This window comes from Adiantum capillus-veneris, chromosome 24, assembly GCF_014529385.1.
Source record: "Adiantum capillus-veneris isolate H3 chromosome 24, ASM1452938v2, whole genome shotgun sequence".
NCBI classification, from domain to species: domain Eukaryota; kingdom Viridiplantae; phylum Streptophyta; class Polypodiopsida; order Polypodiales; family Pteridaceae; genus Adiantum; species Adiantum capillus-veneris.
Window position 1 is genome coordinate 63,158,697 of NC_140954.1, and position 13,234 is coordinate 63,171,930.

General features: G+C 38.4%; 1 protein-coding gene across 4 annotated transcripts in view; it reads right to left on the reverse strand.

Annotated features, from left to right (window-relative positions):
- Positions 1–4,596: 4,596 nt before the first annotated feature.
- The window catches only part of LOC147426478 (flowering time control protein FPA-like), a 47,413-nt gene continuing 38,775 nt past the window's right edge, over positions 4,597–13,234 (reverse strand). Inside the window, exons 3-6 of one of the 4 annotated variants that reach the window (XM_086498039.1) lie at positions 12,270–13,213; positions 11,407–12,163; positions 11,010–11,298; positions 4,597–4,857 (exon numbers count right to left, since the gene is read on the reverse strand). In XM_086498039.1, coding sequence (XP_086354165.1) covers positions 11,020–11,298; positions 11,407–12,163; positions 12,270–13,213 — 1,980 coding nt within the window. In that variant the 3' untranslated portion in view covers positions 4,597–4,857; positions 11,010–11,019. Of the gene's footprint in view, positions 4,858–4,943; positions 10,581–11,009; positions 11,299–11,406; positions 12,164–12,269; positions 13,214–13,234 lie in introns of those variants that run through there. The other 3 variants (XM_086498042.1, XM_086498041.1, XM_086498040.1) reach the window with 3 other exon arrangements.

The following is a 13,234-nucleotide window of genomic DNA, read 5'->3' on the forward strand; positions in this document are numbered from 1 at the left end:
TGCTTGTGATGTTGCCAAAAAGTCCAATACATGTTTTTGTTGCAATCGGTGAAGGATTCTGGGATAAAACCACTGAAACAACTCTTTCAAATTGTTTGCCTTATCTCGAGAGCCACCATGTTGTGTGTGTATAAAATATGCATTCCTAACCATGTAATGAGACTTTTCCAAGCCTTGGATGTTCCATATGCCTTAGTGTCCATACCTTTAAATGAATAATGGTAAGTGATTGAAAATGATGTGTTGCAAATAGAACAAGTTGTCAAGGATTTTAAACAACCTTTTAGCCCTTACCATTTAAAAGGGTGCTTTAACAATACCATGTAATGAGTAATCGCAGTCCATGTTGTCATAAATGCTTTCTTTAGTAGAGCTGAAGGTTCTCCTTAAACTTGTTTAGATCATTTTATGTCCACTCATCTTTGTCACACATCTGAAATAGCACATCGATTGAACGCCACACTTCACCCTTGGCATTGCGAGTTGTGGGTTCCTTGTCCTTCACTCCATATGGAAATTTTCCATTGATGAAACTCAATTTTGTTGACATAAGTGGACTAATATATCCTTCCATGCTTGGTTAGCTTCCTATCTTTCACGACTGTTGGTTTTGATTAAAAAAAAACGTAGTGTCTTGACCTTACCAATAGATGGTTCAACGTACATCATTATCATTGGTTGACCTTTTCTCGTCCCGCTGGATTTTCACATTGCCCCCATGGAGACCTATCTCTAACAAAACCAGTTCAAGCGCCTCTATCGCAACCTTCTGTTCTTTTTTGAGATCTTGATTTTCCAAGCAAACCCAATGTATAGATACACCAACTTCTTCACAATTCTGCAAAGAGCATGCATTGTACAAATGTGGACATTGACAAGTGGAATATCCAAAACTGGGTGGAAATTAGGATCCTCATTGTGGCGAGTAGGAGTCTTTCTCCACCATTTGGGTCCATTGTCTTTGCAGGCTCTATGCAATACAAGCATGGACCCTTTACTATAGCACCCATTCCACAATTATACATACACTTCAGTGTTTTAAGGTCACCTGCAAGATGTCATTGGACTTGAAAGTCTCCCCTGCCATTGACAACCAGCACCTTTCTTTGATTCATTTGTTTATCAATGATATCACGGATAGGGGTTTGATGGAACACCCAATATAAAATGTCGTGGTCTTCTTTCTTTACCTTCAAGATTAAATCCGCATGAGACGTGAAACTAAATCTAAAATTAAATCTCAAGAGGGCTCACGAAAGCTGAAGAGAAGATGGAAATGGAATACTTGAAAAGCACAAAGCCACCATATGTTTGTTTCTAAATGAACATTAAAGTATGAAGGATCATCAGTGGGGCATTTTGAAAGATCCTTATTCATCAATGTTATTGTGACTCGTTTTAACTTCTTATCTTTGAGAATCTCACACTCGTCTAACTTCAAAACAAAATACAAAACTCCACATGTCTCTTCAAATTACATTGTAGAACTCAACCCTTCTAGTTTGCAACAAAGTGAGGTCCATGAAGATTTTGTTGTACTCACATCAATATGAAATGGACATCCAATGAAATCTATATGTGCATGGTTGAGTAGAAGTCTCTCTTTCCAAACACTTGCTGTTGTTGATAGAAGTTAAGACTTTCCATTCTTCACAAAAATATGGGAGATAGACTGCTGAATAGCTGAGTACCCTCTCTTACTCACGCCAAGGGAGTCAAGTGTGCCCTGTATTTCACTGGCAGGCAGTGCATTCTTTGTAATAAAATGGTCAATTTTTGTCATGCACTATATCCTTTGAGAGACCACTTGTTATCAAAGGCTTCAAATGCTTTCCTACATTGGCCTTTGGATCTATGTTTTCTTTGTTTGGATATATAGCATGTTTACATAGAAAATATAACAGACATAAGAAAAAACAATGTATAGTTGAAATAAACTAAAAGGTTCACAATCCTGACCTTAATGCTTGGATTCTTTTCTTGAGACCTCCAGAGCCAACCTTCAAGGTTTCAAGATTCCGTAGTCTCTTCTTTCGCACACGAGAACCTAAGCTTGTATCTTTCCTTTGTAAGTTCCACACTTTTTCTTGCAATACTTGTATTTCTTGTGTGCACTGCACAAGGGTTTTTTGGTCCTCACAATGCAAAGTAGAAAGTCTATATCTCATTTGCTTGATGGTGAACCATGCTTGTTTGAATTTCTGACTTCCCAATTAAAGCTTTGCAGTAGCCAAGTAAACCATTCTGTCTGTCACGTGCAAAGGTCAATAAAGCAGTGGGATTTGCAAATGCAGGGGAGGCATTGGTCATAGGATTCAAAGGATAGAGTGCACCATTTGTCCATAAATCTATGTGTTTTGCTCCATCTACTCTGAGTCTTTCTTTCTTCGTGCGTGTTACTATTGTGTTTGTTTTACTTTGCTTGCATAAAAGCTCATATTCAGGATTCAAATCAACATGTAGATGATATTTATGGCATTTAGTGAGAAGGTTTGAGGGAGTGGATGAAGAAGCCATGAATACACAGTCAAAAAAATCAAGAAAGAGAGTGTAGCGCCAATACGCCCTAGACTCCCTACTGCATACATTGTACGGAAAAGACATTCCATCCTATATGACTAGGTGCATTCAATATAATTGAAAAGGGACATTCCATCAATCATTACAGCCGTTATGAATCTGTTGAAAGAATCCAATTCGAAGTACACTTTTTGAACAGTTGATGAGGACACCTCTTTTACCATCAATTTTCTAGAGAGAGAAGGCAAAAAATGTATTTTCTTAGAAGGCACTCCAAATGACCTCCCAAATTCCCTAATGTGACTATTTAAACGTAACTCTTCTTTCTTTGAGCGTTCTATGCAGCCTCATGCATGGAGATACTATGGCCTGAGAGAGAGAGAGAGAGAGAGAGAGAGAGAGAGAGAGAGAGAGAGAGAGAGAGAGAGAGTCATTATATATGATAAAGATGATGGCAATTATCTATAAAAATGCGTGTTTGTTCCCATGACATTGAGAGAGCAATCACATTGTGATAAATCACACAAGGTGTTGTTAAGTTTGCAATGCATAACATGGTGGTAATTGTGTGCTTCATTGAGGTTCGAGGAAAGGATGTTTACGTCAATGGTGACGAATGGGATCATGGGTACAAACTGCTCAATCTCACTTTGATTGTTTGCAACAAAAGGAGCAACAGGGTTATAAAACAAAACAACAATATGTCATAGCTCTTCCCAATTCTTATGCTAGACGTCACTTAAGACTGTGAGGTGCTTAGTTATGACATACTGGGTTCCCAACTTTGCATAAAGAATGGTGAAGTAGGCACTCGGTGAAAGATAGGGTTGCCCCGCGGGGGGGGTGCATAGATTAGGTCGTAGAATGTTCATTGTTAAGTATGATGCTTTACTTTGGTATGGAAACATACTCATAACTATCCAAAAAAATTGTATTTATACCCTAGAAGGTGCAAAGAAAGTACTCTTAAGCAAGAGAGTACAGATATTTTCCCTCAATTTGACTAGGTGAGATTCATTATGAATCCCATTTTCATGTCCCATGTACCTTGGCTTCTTGGCTCCTCTCTTTGCAAATACCATGAGTGTGTCGTAAGATGCAAATTGAAATTAAGGATGGCAGGTTTCTAGTGCTACAACTTGGTTCACCAATGACATGTTACTTCCCTGTGGAGCCACACACACTCTCAAGCAACATGTATTGAAAAAATGAGCACAAAATTAGTAGCTCTTGTGCAAAGCTTCATGTCATATTGTGTGTATGCACCCGCGTGCATGCACATACGTGCATGTGCATAGCATGTGTTTAGTGTGCACAATCAAATTGCATCTCCCACCACAATTCTTTCTTTATACACGAACCACCCTCAAAGGTAATGGAGTGGAATACCAATCCATACATGCCACTAGTTCTAAATAAGAACTCCACCTCTAGACAAAGATTTTGTTAGCACCAACCAACAAAGTGAAAGAACCTCACCAAAACTTTCTTAACCAACAACCAAGTGAAAGTGAAAGTCCAATCAAATTATTACAATCCATTCACTATGAGTTTGATTCTGAGAGGACTTAAATGTAGCCTATCGTGGTAACTACTTTTTTGCATATATTGAACCCTTGACTTTAATTACTTTCATGTTGAAAAAAAATGTAAAGTAAATAGCAAACGTCGTTATAGTTCTACAAAGCTAGTTGTGAAGCTTCATAGGGTGATATGTATCCCATTTGAACTTAAATGCTTTCTTCATTGCTAAATCTTCTAACAAGTTTTTTTGAATCCATTAGTTCATATCACCTACCTACATAAGGGGAAGACAAGATCTGAGAGTTTCAATTCATTTTTTGAATTTCAAGAAGATTTCGTGTTTTAGAAACTTGTATTGCCTATAATGGTTAATGCGATGTAGCAAAGTTTCTATTCTTTAATCATATACTTCAATACTGTGTTTGTAAATGTTGGATTAACCATTATAGGCAATACACCCTTTGATGTTGTGCAAGAGCACAAATGCTTGCCAACTTGAAAAAGAAAGCAACTTTGAGCTAAATTAACAAGGCTATTAACACTCTTCAATGGCATGCCTACTCATAGCATCGTACACGACATTGCGACATTGCTTTTGCAAACCCAAGACAACTTTCATTAAATGGAAGAAGAGTGAGGACAGAAAAGAAAGTACTCTAACTAGGTAGTGTTCCTTGGTAAAGCTTCCATATATACATGGATCCTCACAACAACATTAGTGTGATGCAACGAAGTTGTGTTGTTTTCCTCATTAAAGCTCCCATATGCACAAGATACTCGCACACAATTCTCTCCAACTTTGAAACACCCTCCCTGGTACAAGAAACTGATATGGTTCTCTCTCTCTCTCTCTCTCTCTCTCTCTCTCTCACACACACACACACACACACACATCTCAAGATTGTTGAATATACTATCATTTTGATGACAAACTGTTTTAGAGTCCTTGGAAATATCAAAATGTATTAATTCAATAAATTCCACATTTTCATCTTTTGTTTTAAATTTTAAGAAGTCTTGTTCTTTATTAAGAGGAATTTGGCAAAAAAAAAAATCATCGCAATCCTTTGCGTAACTATGAACATCTAATCCACGATATTCTTCTTCAATTATTCGACTCTTGCTACTAACATCGACGTCTAATGTTTCTACCAGGAGAATGATTTCTGTTTTTCACTAAATTACACTTCAAAACAGTTTTCTTGGAAATCTAAAATCATACATTATATGCATGAAAATCCTTGCTGACAAAGAAGACAATTGATAATGCTTTCATGAATCATCATATTCAGAGGAATCAACACCTACAAATAGAATTTTTGCTATTTGATTTGTGTGCATTATTTGAAATTTTTGGCCACAATTATGAAAGATTTTTTTTTACACAAAGTGAATATGATAGGTAAACAATCCCCTAACCATAACCAAAGTAAAATTAATATCCTTTAAACGTAAATTGTAGACTCCACTCAATCTTCGGTCGATGATTCTTCAACACGAACAAATCTTTGAATCAAGTCCGAGGCATGTCTCTAGTTCATGGTCGTGTTCATCTCAATCTCAATGTCCATACAATCACAAACTCAGCTACATGTTTGTAATTGGGGTCTCATACTTGCAAAGCTTTCCACATGTATTCACTTTGCACTTGGGAATATTTCACGTGCTCGTTGACATTTACAATCATAGCAACAATAATTTGAGCTATATTTGTAACATTTTCTAAACAATGGTAGAATATGCACACCTCAAATTAAATTGTCACTCAATCAATTTACACCTTGCAAAACCACTACTCTTAAACTTAATTTACACCTTGCAAAACCACTACTCTTAAACTTAATTTACACCTTGCAAAACCACTACTCTTAAACTTGACAACTCCATCAAAACTTAGCGAAAGGACATCATTGGAATCTATACACATAAAGGTGCTTATTAATACGATTGGGGTGGATAGAGCAAAGAACCATTCATGATTAAGAGTACACTGTTACAAATAATATAAGCAAGCCATAAACTAGAATTCCATAAGATGAAAATGGATACAATATGTGCTCTTAGATAGAGCTCATAGGGAATCTCAAGCTAGTACAACTTGGTAAAACAACTCAAGATGAGTATAGTGAACCACCTACTAGGTTTCCTACAAAGAGGGGTTAACTTATGAAGATAGGAGACTAACACTATTCTAGAATGTAGGGCTTTACCTTTCCTTGATTTACACTTGGAAGGAGGATGTTCATTCTTACCACAATGCATACAAGATTATTTCTCCAAGAAGTCTTTAGAGAAATGCCCTATTTTGCCACAATTGTAGCATCTCGTATTATCTTTATTGATGAACATACCGACGCAACAACTAACGCTCCTCCACTTGGAATTCGACCTCTCTTTTGATGATATCTTCTTTCTATACGGAACTGATGACATCTAAAATCTCTAGTGCAGATTCTTTATTCTCTAGAATGGTCATAATGTGATTATAGCTTTTGATCAAAGCAATGAGAAGCATGACTACTTTGTCATCTTCCAGAACCTCCCATTTGATATAGGTGAGTTGAGTGGCAATGGTTTCTAGTTAATTGATTGAAATAGCAATGTCTTTATCCTCTCATGTAGTGAGTGTGTACAATTGTATTTATCCTCTTCTATAGTGAGTCTATTATGAGTCTGTACAATTGTCTCTTTACACCTACTTTGGACTGTTTAGCTTTAGCCCCCAAGTTCTTCAATAAGACTATTAAAGCATCATGAGCACTAGTACACTCATGAAAAACATGCATGTAATTATTCTGCAAAGAAGTTATGATAATTCTTAACCCTTGCCCATCTTTGGAGCATAATTGATAGATGAAGATGGTGCCCTAGTTTGTGTGGCATTTGACTCTAGGTAGTTGTGTAATGGTTGCCTCAACTAATGACCACAATTTTTTCTTCATAAGGTATGTTCAAAGTTTGGATTTTGGCCAAAGAAACTAGCTCCATTAACTTGTCAATCATGCTCTCTCCCATCATGCGTACAAAGTAATCCCTTTTGCATGCAAAGACTTGCCAACATCACTCCAAACCTCATGTGAAACTATATTGCCCTTTGCTTGACAATGTAGTAGAGCTACACATCTGTTGTTAGCTCCTTACCAAATCACAATTACAAAATCATCCCTATATATGATGAATACTATATACATTGCAAAGTGTTGTGCCTTGAATATAAAACAATTAAATTCTTAACGATAACAGCAAGAGTTAGGATGATTTTTTTCCTTGAATGCTTTGAGAGCTTTGAAGCCTTGTGCTTTGGGAAACCAGTATGAAGAGGCTCTTTAATGGACTTTAAAGACCCTTAGCTATCAAGACAACACAAAAACCAAGGAACTAATCCCTTTACTAGGGATAGCACTACTTGGACTATGGGCACCTCCCCTTACTTAGAAAATGACACCAAGAGAGGTTGTGAGCCCCTTCTAGGGAAAACCAAAACCGAGTGCTAATGGAAAACCCCTCTTTCATACACGACCAGCATAAGAAAGCATATTTGATATCCCCCTCGTGCTCGCATAATGATCGAGGAAAAAGTAAAACCCAACTTAATTTCTATTGGTAGTCAATTTTGAAATTCACCCAAATTACACCTAAGATAGTAAGATGAGCCCATGAGTCATGCACTAAGTTTAGGAGTCATCAAGGCTAGCCGAGTCAAAGGAAGGCCAAAAAAAAGGATTTCATCCTTTCCTTAGCAAGGCCTTGTGGACATGCATGCGAGCGCACACACAAATCCTTTCCTTGCTAAGGAAAGATTCCTTAGGAAGGGCTTGTCTTAGATGTTTGGGTGAAATCAAATTTGAGAACTCAATATTGTTGGATGAACTTGACTACGGTCGAGTTACAAGTTATGACTTGTTCTCAAAACATAGATATAGTATGATTAAGAAATACTTATGTATATTTCGTAACTTCTTTGATGATTCATAATAGTTTTAGCCTCAAAACTAACAACTTGCAAAGATTGGGATAGATTAATGGCACTAATGACACCTAGACAATATATCACCATCACGTACTACATCTTAAGATTATCCAAAATTCAAGTCGATGATAAAGTATGCACTTGAATATGTGTAGTTTTGTATGCTAAAAATGATAAGAGTCGCAGCTTCTATCACATAGTGTAACATGAAGCTTTGTCTATATTTGAATGATTTATGAATGTACTATGGAGGAATGCGTAGAGAATGTAAGTCTACCTTGTTCCATACAAGATGACTTCGGAATTGTACATGAGATGCCTTGTATTTACTTCCATAAAAACTAAATGCAACGTTTTTTAAGTCAAATTTGTTTCTTTGGAAAACCTAAGAAAGATATTCAAAGGGAAAAAATGTACCTAAAAATAAATTTTCAATATTCCTCCTTTGTGCATTGTTGAGAAATGAAAGTTCTAGTACACTCTCGTTGAAGCTTCGGTAGCTTACCAAATAGAATAACCCATCTTGAATATCAATATCTCAATAACCCATCCTTATCTCAATAACCCATCTTGAATGTCAAGTTCCAATTAACACTTCTTTGATAAAACTCAACTTGTACTCTTCCACAATCCCATTGAGTCTCGAGTGCAGCATAGCATAAAGTAGTTCACATCGTGTGACACCAACCTTTTGTAAATGGTTTTAAGCTTCCTTGTCAATAGAATTTTCTTGAAATAAGAACCTTGTTTTGCTTACACTAAAACTAGTACTATGGCTCTATTAGCAAATTCCGTTGCCCTTGTAGAATTCCCTCAAACCTAAAGAATGGTTGATATTATCAAGTGTAGTAACAAATATTGTTGTATTGAATGAAGCTGTTTCCCACAATCCCATTTTAACGACTCCCAACCCAAGGTAGAAAATTGAGTAGTAAAATTGATGTAGATTGTGTGCTTTCAAATGTGCATGGGAATTCATTGCAATAAATTGCTGCTACTATGAAGAACTTTTTACGAGTTATAGGACACATTTAAAAAAAATGGTTACTTTCAATTTTATGTCTTACCACATCTTGTACACATAACGGAATTTAAAGAGGCAAACATTTTGAGGTTTAGCATTTTGAGGTTTGCCCATGTTTAGCATTTTGAGGGGAGCCAAACAAAGTGATAGTTCCAATATTTTATTCATGAATATGAATCTACCACATTCCCCAATCAATTCCATCTATGCTACATAAAGACCTACAACTTGGTGCACGAGTCACAACACTTAAGATCCCATTAAAGGAATAGAGAAACTCACTAGAGCTCACTAGTGCTTGGTTCCCTTTTTCTTACTTTGAACAACTACAACCTTCAATTTCGTAAGCATATTGATTTCTTGGCCAAATTATAGATTACAATGGTTTTAGGCACATTTCATGATAAAAGAATTCTTAAGTGATATAGGACTTCAAAGTTTTGTTTGGCATCTTCAAAGTATTATTTGGCATGAAGCAAGGTTAATGTCACCTTTTGCATAATGTTTTGAGACAACATGTTTTTTTTAATATAGTCTTACAAGTTTGCAAACTTATTAAGGTGGCACTTCTCTCCTTTAGTTTGTCAATCCCTATAGCTTGCTATAGTTAAAGGTTTTGCAATAAAAGTCTTAACTTTTCTAGAACCCATTGTCATCTATCCCAAAATAAAAATTTTGAATCATTTTTTAAATTTGCAGGAACGTTAATGGAGTCTCCAAATTTTGCTCCTTGACACTAAAGCAACCAAAGTTGGGACGCACTAAATTGTGTCTTAAGATGGGCGTTGACGAGAACGCAATCAAACTCTCAGACTATCACCACTACTGAAGCACTAAGAGAAAGGGTGTTTGATCCTCATCCTAAAGATTGGCCTGTATGAAAACTATGAATAGCAGTGTTGGGAAAAATGATGCCTTCATTGCAATACCTGACGGCCATTGAAGCTTACAAACTTTTGAAGCTGTGGATCCCAAATTCCTACTAGCACGTATCCAACTTTCCTCAAAATTCACAAAAATACTTCTTTAAATCATTTTGGCTTAATAGGCCGTGTAAAGCATAGATATCACAAATCAGCACATTCTTACATTTAGTGTTTGGAAGCAGCAACATTATACAAGTAACTAACAAAACCGTTGCAATCAAAAGCAAAGATAGTAAAATTTAATTCTCTGCTCAGATTTCATCATTTCAACGATGGCAAATCTTTGTTGTATAGTTATGGTTGCAATAACACCCTACTGTTTGAATTATAAAACCTCCTCTTAAGTTGGCCACAACAATGGGTTCTTTCTTATTTATGAGTTCTCAAAAATCAATTTACTAAACTACTGTGTTCCTCTCCTTCACCAAAAGGTTATGACAGATGGCTGTTGTGTATATATGTTTATTAGTGTTCAGATTTATCTTTGTAGTTGTAAATTATTTTACAGACCTCTCTGCGTAAAGAATGCACTGCATGAGTCACAATGCCCTCTTTCCCGTTAATCCCCTCAGGATTTTTTTTAAAGAAGTTAAACAAATCCTCAGGAATCATCACCCTGCAAACCGATGAAGAAACTATTCAATCTAAAGCAGAGACAAATGCACTGTCGTGTCGCATTTCGAGGCAGCTCACTAGTTCAAAGGGCAATGTGAGACGGCGAAAAATCCTAGGGATTCAAAAAGAGTTTCGACCCAACAATATGGACTCCCTAGACAATCTGGGTTCTACATCCTGCACAATCTTTGCCATATATGCAAATGGCGAGCCACAAAACTGTCATCACATACAGATCACTAATACTCCTGTACTCGTACCAACTAGACCAGCTTTCATTTCTGTAAACCTAGGGCTTGCTGCCTATTATTCCATGCCCTTCCACATGTTCAAATGCACCTTAACTCGGAGCTCACATGTTTAAGCACAATGTATGCAGATGATAAAACAAACATCGATGCACACTAGAATGACTAGAGGCGACAAATACCTGAGCTCCATCAAGTTGGACCTGCAGGTCCTTTGCCGTTGTGCATTCGTTGCAAAAGTGCAGCTGCCAGTTGAAGCGTTGCTTGAAAACGATTACTTGCCTCCCCACCGTTAGAGCCACCATCACGACGCACGACACCTGTCCTTAAAGCATCAGCAGCACTTGTGTTGCCAGTCGAATTTGATCCGTCAGTGGCACCACCCTGAGACAGCAACGCTTGCCTTAACAAGGCTTGGGTGGCTGCCGTTGAATCTTTTGAAACAGATTGTAGATTGGCAAGAACTTGTTCCTGAACATAAACGGAATCAACATGAGCAGTATGAGAAACTAAACCATTGCTAAGGTAGAATAGCTAAATGTACTTCTCTGGAGCCTACGCCTCAGTCAGAAATCCTACCGCTGCTCCACTTGGTCTTGCCTCAGAGCCTCCTGCCCCCGGAATACGTAAGCTTGAATCAGTTGAGGTTGATGAAACACTAGCTGGATCCCAGTGATGCATCTGCCCTGACCAGGGTGTTTGAAAGCTTCCTATATGGTCCTGTACTGCTCCACTTCCTTTAGCCCTAGTCTCACTTTCATTTTCCAAGATCTCAGCAGTGGAAGGTGTAGCGCCCCCGTTAGCTTCTGCATCATCAAGCGGTCTGAAGCTAGGAGCCCCTAATAGTGAAGCAGAGGAATAACTAAGTTCCGAGATCGATTGTTGCGGGTCTGCTGATTGACTTTGCGGGAACCTTGTAGCAGCTGCTGATGTACTTTCTGTCGGCTCTTCTTTTGTCACCATTCTTGACTGTAGATGAGCACGATGTTGCTGGGGACCTTGCGAAGGAAATAAACCTGCCTGCTGATGATGGTTTGGAGGAGTGCTTTCTGCCTGAGGGAATTTGATGACTAGCCCAAAGAGGCAGTCACCGTGCAGCTTCAAAACATTTTCTGCAAAATCAGATGGCGGTACTAAAAACAATGTTGTTCCATCGCTTGTGTTCGCAACTCCGGCACGCCGCTTGTCCCCCAGATAGCTGACAAACTCTTGAAAAGAAGCGTTTTCACCATCCCCATTTGGAGTGAAGTAAATAATGCCATAGTCTACGGCCTGGTAGAAATGTTGTGCTAGCATATCAAGTGAGGTTCGAGCCACACAGTTGACGACTCCTGGCCTGAAAAAACACAAATTGAATTATCAAGCCTAAAGAAGCAAGGTACAAAATCTAATCAGCAATCAAGAAGGCGGAATGAGCACGTGAAAGAGAGGTAAATTCTTACAAGGAGTCGTCAATTCCTTTGCCAACAGGGAAACTTTGCACACGACAAATGAAAATTCCTGCCTTGGCAATAGATCCTCTCCAAGCGGCTCCTTGATCTGGTGTCCCAATTCCTGCCATAAAAGAATCACCTGCATGACCCCTCTCCAAACCTGAGTGCACTCCTTTATATAGCATGAGATTTGAATGCCAAGGTTCATTAGAAGGCACCCAAGCTTTTCCAAATCCTTCCGTGTATCGAGTATCAAAATTAGCACCACCTTCAACATATCCTTCCAAGTACCCTGACCCACCTAGATTAGGCCTTTTATGCTCTCTCGGTACAAAGTCTCTCTCAGCAGCACCAGGGTCCTCAAGCAGGGGCCTACTCAGAGCATCTCCAGGTCGTAACCTGCCATCAAAGTAATCACTACCATCAGGCAGCCCGCCTCTCAGAGGGGGGGCAGCCAAAAGCCCAGCAGAAATACCCCCAGCAGGCCTTGCAAAGCCCTTAGTAGTTCTGTTGAAGTCATGATGACCAACAGAAAATCTATTAGGGGGGTGCATAGCACCAGGCCAATCAAAACCACCAAAAGGCCTGGATCCTCCCATTTCTACATGATGAGGGAGATGATAAAACCCCTCAACTCTAGCAGTCCGTTTAGAAGCTTCATTGCTAGAAAATCGTATTAATATGCGTGGATCATTAAGAAGTCTCCCTTGAAGCCCTTCTTTGGCCCGAGTCGCCTCATCCACATTTCTGAACTGAACAAAACAATAACTTCGATCTGGAAAAGTAGTGATTCTCTCTACTTCACCAAACAAGATAAATGCTTTTCGTAATCCATCCTCATCCACCCTGCTAGGTGGTGGAAAGCCAATCCATAATGTCTCACTAGGTTCCCCTTCCTTGCTTCCTCTCTCATCCGGAACAGTGTGAGGAGTTGCATCCACTGCTGAGTGCCCCTGCCAGTTGCCAAAAGAAAA